We start from the raw sequence: 15,665 nt of genomic DNA, 5'->3' as shown, positions 1-15,665 counted from the left end.
TTTGGGAATTCACATTTGTTACTGGGTTGGTGAAATCTAATAACAGAACATACAACCAGTTTAGGGTTTCTGCCCTGCTTCTTGACAATCTGCCCTGAGGTTGGCACTCATGGTCATGAGCCACTTCAGACAGCATGATAGTCCCTCTTTAAGTGAAAAGACTCCATAACCTATAACTGTGGAGTGATATAACATGTCTGATCTCATTTATGAACCAGTTGTTTCTGGCTAAAAACTATTTTTTTTAAGGGATTGTAATGTCAAATCAACCAAAGTTCCAATGTGCAAGTTATAACAGTGGAAAAAAAACAAAAACAAAAACCCCAACCCAAAAAAACCCTTCTCCCATATAGACAAATCTGCGTAGGCGCTTTCAAACCAAATAGCTGTCCTGTATGGATAGAGTTCTGCCTTTCCCTTCCACACCTTGATTTCTACTTTGCCCCTTGTTGCATAATAGAGTAAACTTAATTTAATACATGTGAAAAAATGCAGGTTGCTTATAGAATCATGCAATTTAAAGATGCAATAGATATATATATAAAAATATCATTAGGCCACCATTTTTACAAATGGAATCTATCAATGCATGATTATTCCCTACAATGTATCCTCAAGCATTTAGCTCAGTTCAGTTTTTAAAAGGCTCAAGCTATGGTGAACTTACTTCCTTTGAGAGACTATTCCTCAATCAAATACACTGTATTGTTAGGAAGTGTTCCTGTTGTTAGCGAAGTACACAAATATGCAATGTAAAACCCATTGCCCCAGATATAACTATATCTCTGACCAAGCAAAATACTGCTTTCCGGATCCTATTTTCTCTACAGTAAATCCTGAGGCCACAGATATGAACTATTTAGTTGAGCCTTAATAGACTCTCTCAACTGATGCACTTTACATTGGCAGGATGAGAGAATTCTGTGGCCAGAACTCTCAGACTTGGTTGTGGAACCTTGTCTTTCAGCTAGTACCCAATCTTGAACAACTCTTCCCTCCTCCAATTCCTGCTTGAAGTTTCAACTCCTACAGGAGATTCATTATCATGAAGACCTAGTCGCATCCTAAAGGTAAGTAAATTGCTCCCGGGGAGTGCCCATTTGGCAATGGTTTTTGATGGGATAAACAGAGACAGAAAGAACTTAGGTTCAGGTGAACTACAAAGAGTAAGTATTTTTTAAAAACAGCAGCTGGATTTACTTTTACCTGTCCATAGATAAAAATGACATCAATCTTTTAGCGATGCTTTCCCAATTGCAATAAAACAACAGAATGCAGTGTGCACCCTCAAAACTGACAATTCCGAACTTTCTGGATGAAAAGACCAGTGTTCACATTACCAAGAGTCCGGTATTCAATCACCACCGAAAGAGCCTATCAATTTAATTTATCCAAAGAGATGGCAACATCATGGATCTGGTTAGAAAAACTAAATGGCAATTTCTAAAGAGGTTTTCCTTGGGAAGTATGCAACACCTGCTATCATTATCTAACCAACTCCACCCAGGATCAGGTGATTCTCAACTATCCATCACATGTGCAATAATTTTCAAGATCAATAACTCACATTCTCATGTACTTGTATGACCCCAGCCACTGTAGTAGCTGGCTCACTATGTTACATACAAACCTGTATTTTTCCCCCACAAGAAAGTTAACTGTTTTATATAAAGACTTACAGGGGTATTGCAATGTTCTATATATTTTGAAGGATTTAAACGTTATTTCCTTATCCTTGTTTCTCAGGCAAATTCATATGAGAGAGAAAAAATGGAAAAGGACAAATGGTTTAGGGTTTTCAGCTATTTTACCCATAAACATGACTTACTTCCAGTGTGTCCCCATCAATCTCTCCTTCTAATTCCAAAGCACTGCCCACGGCATCAGTCAAAATCTCCTTAACCAAGCCACAGAATCTGCAAGCAGTAAGTATCAAACAATCAGCAAAGAGAATGCCCTCGCTATAAAAGATTAGCTAAAACTTTGTAAGCCAAGTGCAAAGCAATAAATTTACTAACAAACTGTAATAGGGTTCCTTCATTAACTTTCCATCTTTACATTTACTATAGTTTATCTGAGGAAAGATATCAAACATACATTGAAAAATAAAAGCTTGCTTATCTACAAAGTGGTTTAATCAGCTGCAGTGTACCCAAGGATTTGTTTGGGGTTTTTTATTGTAATTCTTTTAACTACAATGTTTTAGTCAGATAAATCTGTAAACTAGCCTCAGTGTGGCCTAGTCTCTCTATAAATGCAATTACAGAAACATGAAAACCAAGATACTTAAAAGTGGCTAGAGATATTCAGTGCCTCAATTTTTGGGTGCACAATCTGATACACCTTGGTAAGGGCTCTTTTAGAAAGTGCTGAGCAGCCTGTGAAACTCAGGCAGGGGGCAGGGCCAAAATTGAGTGAATAGCATTGTGGCCTGGTGCAACTTTAAATTGGCCGCCTTATGTTGCAGTCCTTAATTAAATGATCACATACTATTTTCTCCACAGGACTCCTGTCTCCCTAAGAACACAGAATGAATGGTGCTCATTTAATTAGCAGTTATGCAATATTTTGTTTTAGCTCCATTGTTCCATGTGTGGCCCATGCCTTATTTACGGCAAACTATTAAAACTCTGCTCTGAAGAAAGAAATGCTAATTTCTGCATGTTTTTTCTATGGCATTCATTACTTTAGTGCTTGAGTGCTATAAAACCATTTAGTAATTTATCTTCACAATATCTCTCAGGTGAGAGGGTATCGCCAGGGAAGCAAAAAACAAACAAACAATAGGAAGTACTTCTTCACACAACACACAGTCAATCTGTGGAACTCATCGCCAGTTGTGAAGGCCAAAAGTGGAATTGGGTTAAAAAAAGAATTAGATACGTTCATGGAGGACAGGTCTATTAATGGCCATTAGCCAAGATGGTCAGAGATGCAACTCCATGCTCTGGGTGTCCCTAGGTCTCTGACTGCCAGATGCTGGGACTGGATGGCAGGGGATGGATCACTACATAATTACCCTATTCTGTGCATTCCCTCTGAAGCACCTGGAAATAGCCACTGTCATAAGACAGGATCCTGGGCTAGATGGATGGTTGGTCTGACCCAGTACAGCTGTTATGTCATTTAAGGCAGAGAGCGATTAAGGTCAAAATTTTGCACTAATTTTGGGTGCCTAATTTGGACCCAATTTTTGAGAGTACTGTACTTAGCATCACATAACACTTTATAAGTTCAAAACACAGATCCCATTGACCTTCTCTTCTGACAATCCCCTGCCTTGTTCACTGCACATTTTCCGACTCCTGCAAACAAATAAGGCAGGGGTCCTACGCACCTACTTCACTACACACTCTCATTCACCCCAGAGCAGATGCAGCCTCTGCACTGAGAGAGCCAGGGGTCCTGTGGAAAAAATATCACACGACCATGTAATTAAAGACTGTATTATAATGCATATACACGAGGGGCCAGATTTAAGGTTAAACAAACAACCCTAATTCTGGCATTTGCTAACTTTTGAGAGCTTGACTTTACAACCTTAATAATGTTTAACATATTGTTGTGTGTTCCCCATTTTATATAAACACTAAACACAGATCACAGCCCAAAAGAGGGAAAAAACGTTAGATATATTAAGACAAACAGAGATGAATTCACTGCTGATAGAAACTCCACTGATGTCACCAGTCAAATTCCAATCCCAGGAGAGTTATAGACCAAATACTCTCCTAGTACGTCTTCCACCAGAATTTCAACTACTGTACTTATTATCTAGATTTGATATACTCTATCTGCAGAGAATATTCAGATACCCATGGCAAACTTCAGAAGGGTTACATGCGAGGTAGTAAGTTAGACTCTCCATTATACTTCTTTAAACCTACTTACCCACCACTTTGCAGGGTTTAAGGAAGTCCAAGTAAGTGTAATTTACATGCCAACGAGCTAGAAGAAAGTGTAGGTTAAAGTAGGATGGGGGCTACTTTAACTTATACCTTAGTTCAAGCCAGGGCCGCCCAGAGGCAAGTGGGGCAATTTGCCCCGGGCCCCACAGGGGCCCCACAAGCCCCTCCAGGTTTTGGCGGCACTTCGGCAGCGGGCCCTTCCCTTGCTCCAGGTCTTTGGCAGCGGGTCCTTCAGTGCAGCCAAAGACTCGGAGTGAGTGAAGGACCCACCGCTGAACTGCTGCAGAAGCCTTGGAGTGTCACCCGGTGAGTACAAGCGCCGCAAGCAGCGAGGGAAAAAAAAAAAGCTGTGATCAGCGGCACTTAGGCTGCTCTACCGCCGCCACTTCATTCTTCAGTGGCAATTCGGCAGCGGGTCCTTCTCTCCGCGAGGGACCCGCTGCTGAATTGCCGCTGAAGACCTGGCCCTGGCCCTGCCCCAGGCCCCCTGTATCCTCTGGGCGGCCCTGGTTCAAGCTTGTTTACATGCAAGTTGTACCAACAGAGACTGCCTTAAATATTGCAAAGTAGGTGTAGGGACAGTCTGAGTGTAATGGGATCTAGCTCATATCATCTTATATATCATCTCTGAATTCAGCCCACAGTTTCTTAATAAGAAAAAAAGTTTCAAGATGATAAATGCACAAATGAACTTTTATTTCTTATCTGAAAAACTGTCCGTTTTTGTCCTCTACTAAGTGCTATATACCAGTCACCCGTGATGAGGGAGGGGAGCAGGGAGGGGGAGCAGGGAGGCCATGGCCCTCCCAGTTTTTGAATGTGGACACGTCTGACTGGTCCACTTTTCACCAGGATGGACCCTGTTCCCTTCCCCTCCTCTTCTCCCCAAGCCCCAGCTCCATGGCCAGGCCAGCGTGGAGCCCGGCTGGGGAGCCTGGGCAGTTGTGAGGACTGTGCAGACCCTCCACCTGCCCATGGTGCGGGCCTAAAGCAGCCCCCGGGCCCATGTTCCTGCCCCCGGGCTCCCTGCCCAGCCCAGGGCAGGTGGAAGATCCATGACTCCAGGCCAGCTCACCACAGCTGCCCACGTGGCGCTCCCCGACCCAGCTCTGGCTGGGGGGAGGGGGAAGACATGGGCTGGGGGCTTCTCTTGGTGGGCCTCCCATACCGCGGCAGGTGGAGGGCCCACTGCAGCTCTCTACAGCTGCCCGTACAGCTCTTATCATGGCCGGGCTGCGGCTCCGTGGCCCTGCCCCCTGGCTGGAGCTGGGTCAGGGAGAGCCTGGGTCCCTCCACCTGCCCTAGGCGGGAGGCCTGGGTAATGGGGACATGGGCAGGGGGATGATTTCGGCTACACTCCAACCCAGGTGAGGGGGACAGTGGGCTCCCCGGCCCTGCTCCAGCTTCTGGCTTGGCCAGGGGAGGGGCAGGGGCCCCCAGCTCCCCCACTTTTGGGAAGGCTCCAACACCCTTAACAGTCACATACCAGAGAAGTTTTATTAGTGGTAAAATCAACTCACCTACTACACTGGTCCTCTGTGGAAAAGTAGATTTGAAAGTCATCAGAGTTGTCATGGACATAAAGAAAACAACATCGTTCGTCAAACTTGGATATGCTGTAAAATTTCCATCAAAAAAAGTTTTACTCTATATGTTCATATTAGACAGCACGGAGGAGGAAGCAGTAATATCTTAGGAATTATTCAATTTCAGACAACTTTTCTTTTCTCAAGGACACAGTTAATTCTCTCACAAATGCAAGAATCGCTGTAATTGTTCTCCTTACATATAAAATGTCTTGTGTCACCTATTATTGAGGGTGAAATCCTGGCCACATTTAAGTCAATGGCAAAACTAATGTTGATTTTGATCTCATCCCAGATGTTTTTCGTTTTTTTTAAACCTTTCTTAGTAGACTCATATGATTTCCTAGTATTTGACTGCCCTTGTGTGGAAACTGAACTGATTTAACATCTATTTGGATTCCAGGGCTGTCTTTGTTTATGTTAACGAATTTAGTTTATACTTCGGTTACATTTGCAATAAACCTTGAAAAGGAAATAATGGCAACATACATTAGTGTGTAAGCTTCTTAGAACCCTTTAAAAACCAGATTAATGCACAACAACATCTGCCATTGAGGCCAGGCCCTTTGTTGAAAAAGTGCCTCTTTGATCACCCCTGCACAGAACCCAAATAAATGGGCTGCGTGCTGAAGAACTTTGCAGGAACTGGGAGAAATGGAATCCACCTTCAGTCCATGCACAATGCACACAGAAGTCCTACCATCCCATTATAGCTGCTACTAGCTTTTGGATTGGAATCGCTTCTGAATTGCTAAACATTTTCCATCCCCCATACAGGAGTTCATAGTCATAGGATCTGCATAACTGCAAACTCCTGCAACCCCTTCCTCCCTTCCCTGAGCAGCCACCAAGCTCTCCCTCCACACTAGACTGCACAGAACTGTCATGAAGCCCTGTTCAACTAAGTGTAGAGTTTGAAGAGGTCTTTTGTGTGTCCACTTTGTAAGAGAACCTCTGCAGTTCAGCTGCATTTGGAAATTTTCATGGTCTTTATGATCCCAAGCAAAATTCACTCTAAATGCTATTTTTCCCCCATTCAATAATTTTTTATTAGCACTTTACTTATGTGTATGAGGTGCCTTGTTTTGTAAAGGCATTGTTCATTTGAGAACATGAATTAATTGAATGCTCAATATTTTGGGTTGCTGTAACATTTAAGGGTAACAACAGTGCCAACATTCTAAAATACATAGAAAGAATTCGGCCAAAACAAAAAACATTTTGTATAATTTTAATAAAAGTTATATTTAGTAATAACTCCACTCTGGAAATGTAACATGGGAGGAAACCCTCATTTTTTGCAGCCAGCTCTATTACTTTACAAAACACACAATAAAACTCTCCATTTCAAATGTCACTGCATCATTTGGCTTTGATGAAGCAATCTCCGGTGTAGAAATGTATGAGGCAGATTAATCTATCTGACTAAACTACAATAAAAAACAATGTGAATTTTCAAAGGTTATACACAGGTGAAACAAGTCAATATCCATGCATATGATTTTCAGTTTACTAAATATAACAAACTATATAGGAATGCCTCAGGAGTTTCAGATTAACTGGCTACCATAAAGAACAATTACATTTGACAAAAGTGTTTATTAAGATTACAAGTACTATTCTATATTAAATAACTGGTGAGAGTTTCAAAAGCATGAAGAGGTCAAAATAACTCAAAATCAACAAATACAAACGTTAAAAGAAATCATACCTAATTCAATCACATAAAACTTTACTTCCAAGGGTTTTAGAGTCCGCAGAAATGATTAAGAAAGGAGCCAAAGCAAATGAATTGTCACTATTTAAGTAAAGTTACCATGCTAAGCAATGATTAATAATGCAAACTAAGCCCATTGTAAAGTAAGTAATGTGTGTTTTAGAAAATTAGCACCTTATCTGGTAACGGTGCACACCAGCAACAATAATCATTTCATTGGTCTTGGAAACTTGTTGGGACCAAAAATAACCTAACATTTCTCCAGTGCAACAAAGGGAAAATCCTGGCTGCACCTATCTCAGTTGCACAGGTGCAGAAGGACTAGTGGTAGTTCTGCAGTATTGAAGGCCAGGTAGGCAGGATTTGAGTGCAAGTGCTACAGTTGGGGCCTGGGTGACCAGGCCTAGTGGGTAGAGCTGGAGTCAAGAGTCAGGAACAGAACCAAAGGTAAGAGCTGTAACTGGAAGACCGGAACCAGCACAGAGGATTAGAGCCAGGGTTGGAAGCCAGGAGTCAAGGCTGAGGGTCAGAGACAGAGTCAGAAGCCAGGAACTAAAGCCAGGGATCAGAGCAGTAACTAAGAGCAAAGGCTGTGATAGAAGCTAGCTGAGGATTCGCCTATTTGCATAGTCAACTTCCTGTTCCTGGTGCTCCCTCCAAGCTTAAGTAGTGCACCTGGACCAATCAGGGACTCTGGGAGCCAATCAGCTCCTTTGTGGGTAGTATATCCAGTACTGTTGGGCCCACTACATTCACAGCCTGTCAACTGCTGCTCTTACAGAGCTGTCTGGTGGCAATGTGGATGCAGCAGTTGCTTAGGGACCAGCAGACCCAGGCTCCAGACCCTTACAGCAAGGGGACAACAACTCTGTGAAGGCTCCCAGCAAGGGTGCTGGAACAATTTTTATAGTGGGGGTGCTGAGAGCCATTTAACCAAACTGTAAACCCTCTATATAATGGCAACCACGTCAAGCCAGCGGGTACAGCAGCACCCCTAGTTCCAGCACCCACGCTCCCAGCACCTGCACTTGGGGTGGGGGAGGGAGGCAGAGCAAGGACACTAGGAAAGGAGTGAGGAGGCCAAGTGGTTCCCTCAACCATTGTTCTGCAACAGAGCTGGGTGGAGAAGGGGCCATGACCCACAGGAGCGTGCGGCTGCAGCAACGGATGCACGGCAGTCTTAGGGGGTAAGATTATTTCCCCAGAGCCACTAGAGAATTCCCATCTATTTCATCTCTGTGCTTCCTCTCTTTTGGGGACTTTAATCAGTGTAGCTTCTGAGCAGAAGAATCTGGTTATATTATTTTATTGCTTGGTTAATGAACCAAGAAAGGTAGTATTATTTTTATTTAATCAAAGGGGTACTGTTCTGAGGTCATTACTTGTACTTGAGAGGAAATATGAAATTCTTTGGTTTTTTATGTGATATCTTCAAGTGCTCAATTACACAGGTAGGTTATTTGTAATGCTTCCAGGATTTTGAGTTCAGAGCTCTTTGTTGTAATGTATCTTCTTTATTGGACTGATGTTTTATGCTAACTAAACTAATTCATGGCCTAAGAAACTACAACTGAGCTTTGTTAAAAAAAATTAATTAAGTTTTAGAAAACAGGGCTGACTTTTTACTATTATCTGGCAACATTATATTTAGAGTTCAGTTTAATTTAATCCTTTGTCAAACTGAGGGAAGAAGCTTTTGGACAATATAATTAATTGTTTCTTGATCAAGAAAGTCCAGGAAGAGAAGAGAAGTTACCCATTGGTTCACTTCTCTCAGAAGCTCCTACACCTAGATTGGGTAATCACCTTTGCTGATGTGATCTCAGATATTTTTTTTATATACATCATCTATCTGGGTCTGAGATTGGGTTGCCAACCCTCCCTGTTTCACCGGGAGTCTCTCAGTGTCGGGCTTTATCTCCCAGAGGCTACTGAAGCCAAACCGGGAGATTTTAGGCTGCTAAAAGTCTGGTGGCACAGCGGGGCTAAGGCAGACTCCCTGCCTGCCCTGGCCCTGTGCCGCTCCCGGAAGTGGCCTGCACATCCCTGCAGCCTCTTGGGGGGGAGGAAGGCAAGGGTCTCCGCGTGCTGCCCTCATCCCAAGCGCCAACTCCGCAGCTCCCATTGGCTGGGAACCGCGGCGGTGGTGCCTGTGAGTGGAGGCAGCGTGCAGAGCCATCTGCCCACCCCCAGGGGCGAGAGGGACATGCCAGCTGCTTCTGGGAGCAGCGTGGGGCCAAGGCAGGCAGACAGGGAGCCTGCCTTAGCTGCGCTGTGTCGCCAACTGGGAGCCATCTAAGGTAAGCGCCACCCTGCCGGAGCCTGCACCCCTCACCCCCTCCTGCATCCAACCCCCTGCCCCAGCCCACAGCCCCCTCCTGCACCCCAGCCCCCTCCCAGAGCCTGCACCCCTCACAAATCCCAATCCCATGCCCCAGCCCTGAGCCCCCTTCTGGACCCCACACCCACTCCTGCACTCCAAACCCCTGCCCCAGGGACAGCATGGAGCCCCACACACCCCCGAACCCATTGGACCCAGGCCAGAGCCCGTATCCCCTCCAGACCAGTGAAAGTGAGTGAGGGTGGCGGAAAGTGAGCGACAGAGGGAGGGGGGATGGAGTGAGCAGGGTGGGACCTCAAAGAAGAGGCCGGGCAGGGTAAGGGTGTTGGGGTTTGTGAGATTAGACAGTTGGCAACTCTAGTCTGAGACCTTGTACTTTTCTTGCAGCCTGAAGATTTCTCTATAGACGTCTCCTAATGTAAGAGATGTCTTCAGCTAGCCTCTTCCAGTCCTCTCTCATCCTTGTTTTTAAATACAAAAGTGTCAACCATGGAAAAGAAACTACAATTTATTTCCTGGAAATCTAGCTTCCAGTGACATGGAACTAACAAAGTGTGATTGCACCAATTGAGGGTGGGTTTAGCTCAATGGTTCCCAAACGGGGTCACACTATCAGCAGATGGGGTTGTGGCAATCCCTAGTGTGAGGAGGATGCCATTTTGCTCACATGTACAGTGTGTGCCAGGTCATGATGCCTGGAGAAGGCCATTTTGCTCTACACATGACTTCACATGCACCATACATACAAGGTCACTCTGTGCAGAGGACATCATATTCTAGGACAAAATGGCATCCTCCAGGCTGTCTGGGGTCCTGGGAGGAAATAATTAGTTAAAATGGGGTCATGATGTCAAAAAGTTTGGCAACCCCAGCTTAGCTGAATATAAAAATTGTAAATACAGTTCAAAATAGAACTCTGACATTTTAGGTCGGACTCTTTAGAGCAGAAGCTCACTGCTCTGCTTGACTTAAGGCAGGGGTTCTCAAACTGGGGACCCCTCAGGGGATCGTGAGGTTATTACATGGGGGGCGCGAGCTGTGAGCCTCCACCCCCAACCCCACTTTGCTTCCAGCATTTATAATGGTGTTAAATATATAAAAAGGGGGTGAGGGTGTCGCACTCGGAGGCTTGTTATTTAAAAGGGTTCACCAGTACAAAAGTTTGAGAACCCACTGACTTAAGGAAAGACAGACTCTTCCCTATTACAATGTTCTGAAGCGGTTTAAGTAGAAGAAAGATTTAACAGGAAATGAAAAGCAGAGTTCATTATCTCAAATCGTAAGGCATGATCATTTGACATAAGTGAAACATTAAATGTGAAACCGTAATTAGTTGTTTTCAAACATACCAACCTTATTCCCCTAATGGAGGAAGCTGTAAAATTCCATTCATGAATCTGTTTCTGTAAGGAACAAAGATCTAAGTCAACCAAAGGCTAGTCTCAGCTTGTTATTTGAAAGCAAAGTCATACAATACATAGGATCTTGGCAAGACTAGCCACATCTCCATATTTTTATTTGAAAGGATGAATAGATTTGGGTAGATATAGGATGTATATTCAATGCTAGCTTTACTCACTTGAGGAAAAGCAATTTTAAAAATATCACAGTGAATTAAGATACATATTTTCTAGTGTAAAATTCAGTTTCAAAAGCAAAGTTGAAGCTTGAAGTGTAATTTACCAAACAGTACATCTTTGGACTGATTAAGCAATCCTTTCACATTAAAAAATACACATAGGGCAGATCCACTACCCTGCTCTTCTCCTTTAGGAATAGAACTCTCCTGTTTTCAGCAGACAGAGCACTAGCGTAATTGGCTCCTATGAATTCTCTCCCCCTGGAAGCTCTGGCACAGAAATAATTGGAGGCAGAGAGGGAAATGGACAGATTATGACCATAAGTACTGCCCTCCAGCTGTCCCCAGCAAGTGGATGGTGTCTTGGTTACTGTTGTCAGCTAACATAGGTTAGGGCAGTCAACAAGGAATCTTCTTTGTAAGGTAAAATTGTGTCATATATGCTGTGGCCTGTATTGGGAGTAGTGCACAACCCCACCACACCAGGTCAGATTAGATTTCAGGGATGCACAAACATTTAAAACCTTGTTCCATTATTTGGTCATCTCTTACTTTGGTTATCATAACCTCTTTGGCTACCATACCTCTTTTCCAGATCTCACTCATGGAGGCTGCAAAAGCTGTCCTCCTCTCATGCCTTTCCAACAGTATCTCCCCTTTCTTGATCATTCTGGGCTTTCTATTCTCCTTTCTCATCAAATTCAAGTTACTTCTCACTTTCAAGGGTTTGGACAACTCCATACCTGTCTGCATCCCATCACTTTATAAATTTCCTCCTACACCCTCTCTCATAACCCCATATTCCAACAAAGTTTGTCTCTTGACTTTGTCCTTCACTGGCTCACAACCTGATATCTTCTTTCATGCTGCTCCCTACGTTTGGAAAACCTTTACAATTTCAACAATGCCATTATGGTGCTTTATCAATAATAATTAATAATCAATGTAGGTTAGCTCCGAATTGTATCTCTGTAAAATCACATGTGCTAATGTAAAAAAACAAAAATTAAAGAGGATAACAGAATCAATCACGCTACCCAAAAAGTTTTCAGAGGCGTAGCCATGTTAGTCTGTTAGTCAGCAAAAACAACGAGGAGTCCTTGTGGCACCTTAGAGACTAACAAATTTATTTGGGCATAAGCTTTCGTGGGCTATAACCCACTTCATCAGATGCATGGAAGACTTTGATAGAGCATGTTCTAGTAAAATGAGCTCAGGACTGGGAGCAACAAAGACCTGAATTCTTATCTGAGATCAGCCACTGAATAATCCCAGATCTGCAAGTCATTTCACCCTTCTCTATAGTACCTCAGTTTCCCCATGTGTAAAATGGAGATATTAATTGTCCTGCGTCACAGGGATGTAGAAAAGTTTAAAGTGTTTCTAAAGTGCTTCAAAATCCATAGGTGAAAAAGGAGCCATATAAGTACAAAGCATCATTAGCCATGTGAAATGTGTTTGCCATCTGTCTTACCACTTCAGTGGGTGAGACATGCCACAGAGAGACAGTGCTCTCTTCTGCTTCATTGTTGATTGACACATATGCAGGCTGATAGACCTTAGTTGGTTCTATCACTAAAACCTAAAAAAAAAACAGAGTTCTGTTTAGTGAAATGTAACAGCAACTATACCATAAGATCTCAAGAAGGATAGTGATATAGGATAATAAGCAATCTCAAACTAGACATTACATACATATTTTTTTGTTTTACAAAATCCATGGTTTTTTTCCTATTTACAATAAAACAATATTTTTATGGTATATTTGTTACTGTACTTTAGAGAGGGCATCAGATGTTTTTAGGTTGGTCAAATGACTACTTAGAAGAAGGGAGATTGAAAATATGCTAGATTTTGGTTAATGCCATTCAATAAGACCTGGGGAAATTAGGATTTATATGTTACAAAACCTATTTGGGCATCTTACTGGAAATCTCAGTCCATTAGTTGTTTCTTTCGTTGCCTCAAAAATGATATCTAACCAGAAGTTCAGTCTCTCTTGTCTGGGAGAATGCTCGATGATGAGTTTCTTGAAACGCTGAATTAACAACAGGTTCTGGACTAATGACCTCAAGTACCTAGAACATATACAGTCAATCAAGGGGAGAGAGAGAGAGAGAAAGAGAGAGAGAGAGACTCTGAGACTGACTCAGAATCCCCTCCCCTCCCAAAGCTTTTTAATAAGTTAGTAGCTCAAATGTAATTTAAAACAAAATTAAATGTAGTCTACAAGATACTGTCATCTACATATGACTGTGCTGATTTTACAGATTTATAGGCCTGATATCAAGCTTAGACATGAATCTATAGTGTGCTTTTATGCACAACTGATTTGAGAAGTACATGGTTAAATGGATCCCTATGTAGTGATGCCAATGGACTGATCACATGGGGGGCAGAATGGGTTGCACATATCAATACTTAGAAGAGAATTCTACTTCAGTCTGAGTCATCTCCACCATCCTCCTCCCCTTAACATACACATTTCAGGGGAATCTAAAACCAGCTCTATCAGTCTGATGGATACTTTTATTTTCTACCAGAAAAAAAAACACAATAAAGAATCAAGTTCAAATCAGAGTTGCAAAAATTTGAGATTTAGAAATGTATTAAGTCATCTGGTTCATCCAATTGTCTGTGTAGGATTGTTCCCTACTGGACATTTTCTAGTATTTTGTCCAGTCTAGTTATAAAAATCCCAAAAGGTAGCTCTTTTGACTGAGACTTTATGTGCATTTAATGTGAACACACACTACTTACCAAACTGGAGGCTTCAGTTTAAACAGTTTCTCTGCTGCTTGCACTGCCTTACCAATGTCACTGGCCAGCATGCTCACACTGAAAAACTGTCCCACGTCCCAGTAATTATTCATTTTTTCCAAGCTTCCCTTTCTTCCCAACAAACTGTTCAGCCGCACACCTGGAAAATTCCACATTGAAAGAATGCTTCTATTTTAAATGAAATTTTTGCATATTTTGCTATCACTGTAACAATGATCATTCAGAGATGGAATTGTCATTAATGAAAGAATGGGGAGTATTTACTCCTACCTGGAGATTATGGGCCAGGTGCTTGACCCCATTAAGGTTACTTTGTACAGCTGTGGTGACAAAACGCAGACTTAGACATGGCTCAGCTGGCCAGGGAAGGATTTATTTTTTGAAGGGCCACTGTAGGAGCTCTTACACTGGCTCCCAGTGTAGGGGATGTACCTAGGTGTCCCTATGTCCCAGAGATCCCCACCTGCTGGAACAGTCCCTAGGTCAGGGGCTGGTGCAGACTGGTCCCAGGATTGAGGTGTAAAGTGGTTAAAAAGACACTTTTGCATCCCCCTGACCTCCTTTGCTGCGGGGAGGGCTGCTCTGGTGCAGCTGAGGATCCGATTCCAAATGTAGAACTTTGATTTTTGGCTATTACCTTTTTATAATGTAACTGAATCTATAATACAACAGTTTTACTTTATAAATCTATCTATCCCAGGGATGGGTTTCAATCAAGCTCTTGAACTTTGGGGAAATTGGAATCTGAGTTGGGCAACTGGCTCCTAATGCTGTAATGGGCTAAACCAAATTTTGAGCCAGATTAATCTCTGCACTGATACAAAGGGGGTGGGGGGATGGTCTCCCTGATTCAGTGTCCGTAGTGGCCCTCAATGCCCCTTAATTCACACCTTTGTTGCAATGGCAACTCTGAACCACTGCAGTGGTGCAGAACAGTTGGGCCACAGGTCCAGCCTACACCACTTCCCTCCACCTCTGCTGTGTGCTCTAATTCCCCCGCCTGTTCCCAGGGCTCCTGAAGAGGTGGCACAGAGCTGTCTCTGCAGCAATTGTAGGGGTCACACATATCTGGGGTCTGTTCCCTGGAGCAGATTTATGCTCCTTCTGTGGCCCCTTTTATGCTGATGTAGCTGGCATAAAGGGACCAAGGGGCAATGATGAATAGACCTCAGACCCATCTCAGCAAAATAAAATTCAATTGTTCTTTATTAAAAAGAGAACACAAACTTCTTGTTTGTTTACCTATTTTTCTTAGTTCCATAGAGGTTTCAAACTGCTGTCCTGCCACAATCAGCAAAATTGCAAGGTTAATTCCAGAATATAGACTTGACTGGAGCTCAAATCCTTTGCGGTACCTGCAGAGACAAAGAGTCTAGAGCTCACATCTTACTGTGCCTTAAACACAAAACACGGCACAGTTGTGAAAAAAGGGGCTCATCGCCCCCTGGGAAGAAAGTATTTTTAGGGACCATGTAACATGTTCATTACTTTGTACCAACACCACCTTGAAAAGGGAATGCTTTAGAGACCATGCGTTAACCCAGTGGGTCTCAACCAGGGGTACACAAAGGTCTTCCAGGGGGTACATCAACTCATCTAGATAGTTGCCTAGTTTTACAACAAGCTAGATAAAAAGCACCAGCGAAGTCAGTACAAACTAAGCTTCATACAGACAATAACTTGTTTATACTGCTCTATATATTATACACTGAAATGTAAGTACAAAATTTATATTCCAATTGATTTATTTTAT

General features: G+C 42.9%; 1 protein-coding gene across 2 annotated transcripts in view; it reads right to left on the bottom strand.

Annotated features, from left to right (window-relative positions):
• MAP3K15 (mitogen-activated protein kinase kinase kinase 15) overlaps positions 1–15,665 on the bottom strand; it is a 165,822-nt gene that overhangs the window by 44,673 nt on the left and 105,484 nt on the right. For both annotated transcript variants that reach the window (XM_045015214.1, XM_045015129.1), the window contains exons 8-14: positions 15,155–15,267; positions 13,892–14,051; positions 13,059–13,209; positions 12,606–12,713; positions 10,906–10,955; positions 5,429–5,524; positions 1,829–1,916 (exon numbers count right to left, since the gene is read on the bottom strand). In XM_045015214.1, the coding sequence (XP_044871149.1) occupies positions 1,829–1,916; positions 5,429–5,524; positions 10,906–10,955; positions 12,606–12,713; positions 13,059–13,209; positions 13,892–14,051; positions 15,155–15,267 (766 nt within the window). The remainder of the gene's footprint in view (positions 1–1,828; positions 1,917–5,428; positions 5,525–10,905; positions 10,956–12,605; positions 12,714–13,058; positions 13,210–13,891; positions 14,052–15,154; positions 15,268–15,665) is intronic.

The sequence above is a fragment of the Mauremys mutica genome, chromosome 1 (assembly GCF_020497125.1).
Source record: "Mauremys mutica isolate MM-2020 ecotype Southern chromosome 1, ASM2049712v1, whole genome shotgun sequence".
NCBI classification, from domain to species: Eukaryota; Metazoa; Chordata; order Testudines; family Geoemydidae; genus Mauremys; species Mauremys mutica.
The sequence above is the reverse complement of the archived record's forward strand: the minus strand, read 5'-3'. Positions and strand labels throughout refer to the sequence as shown.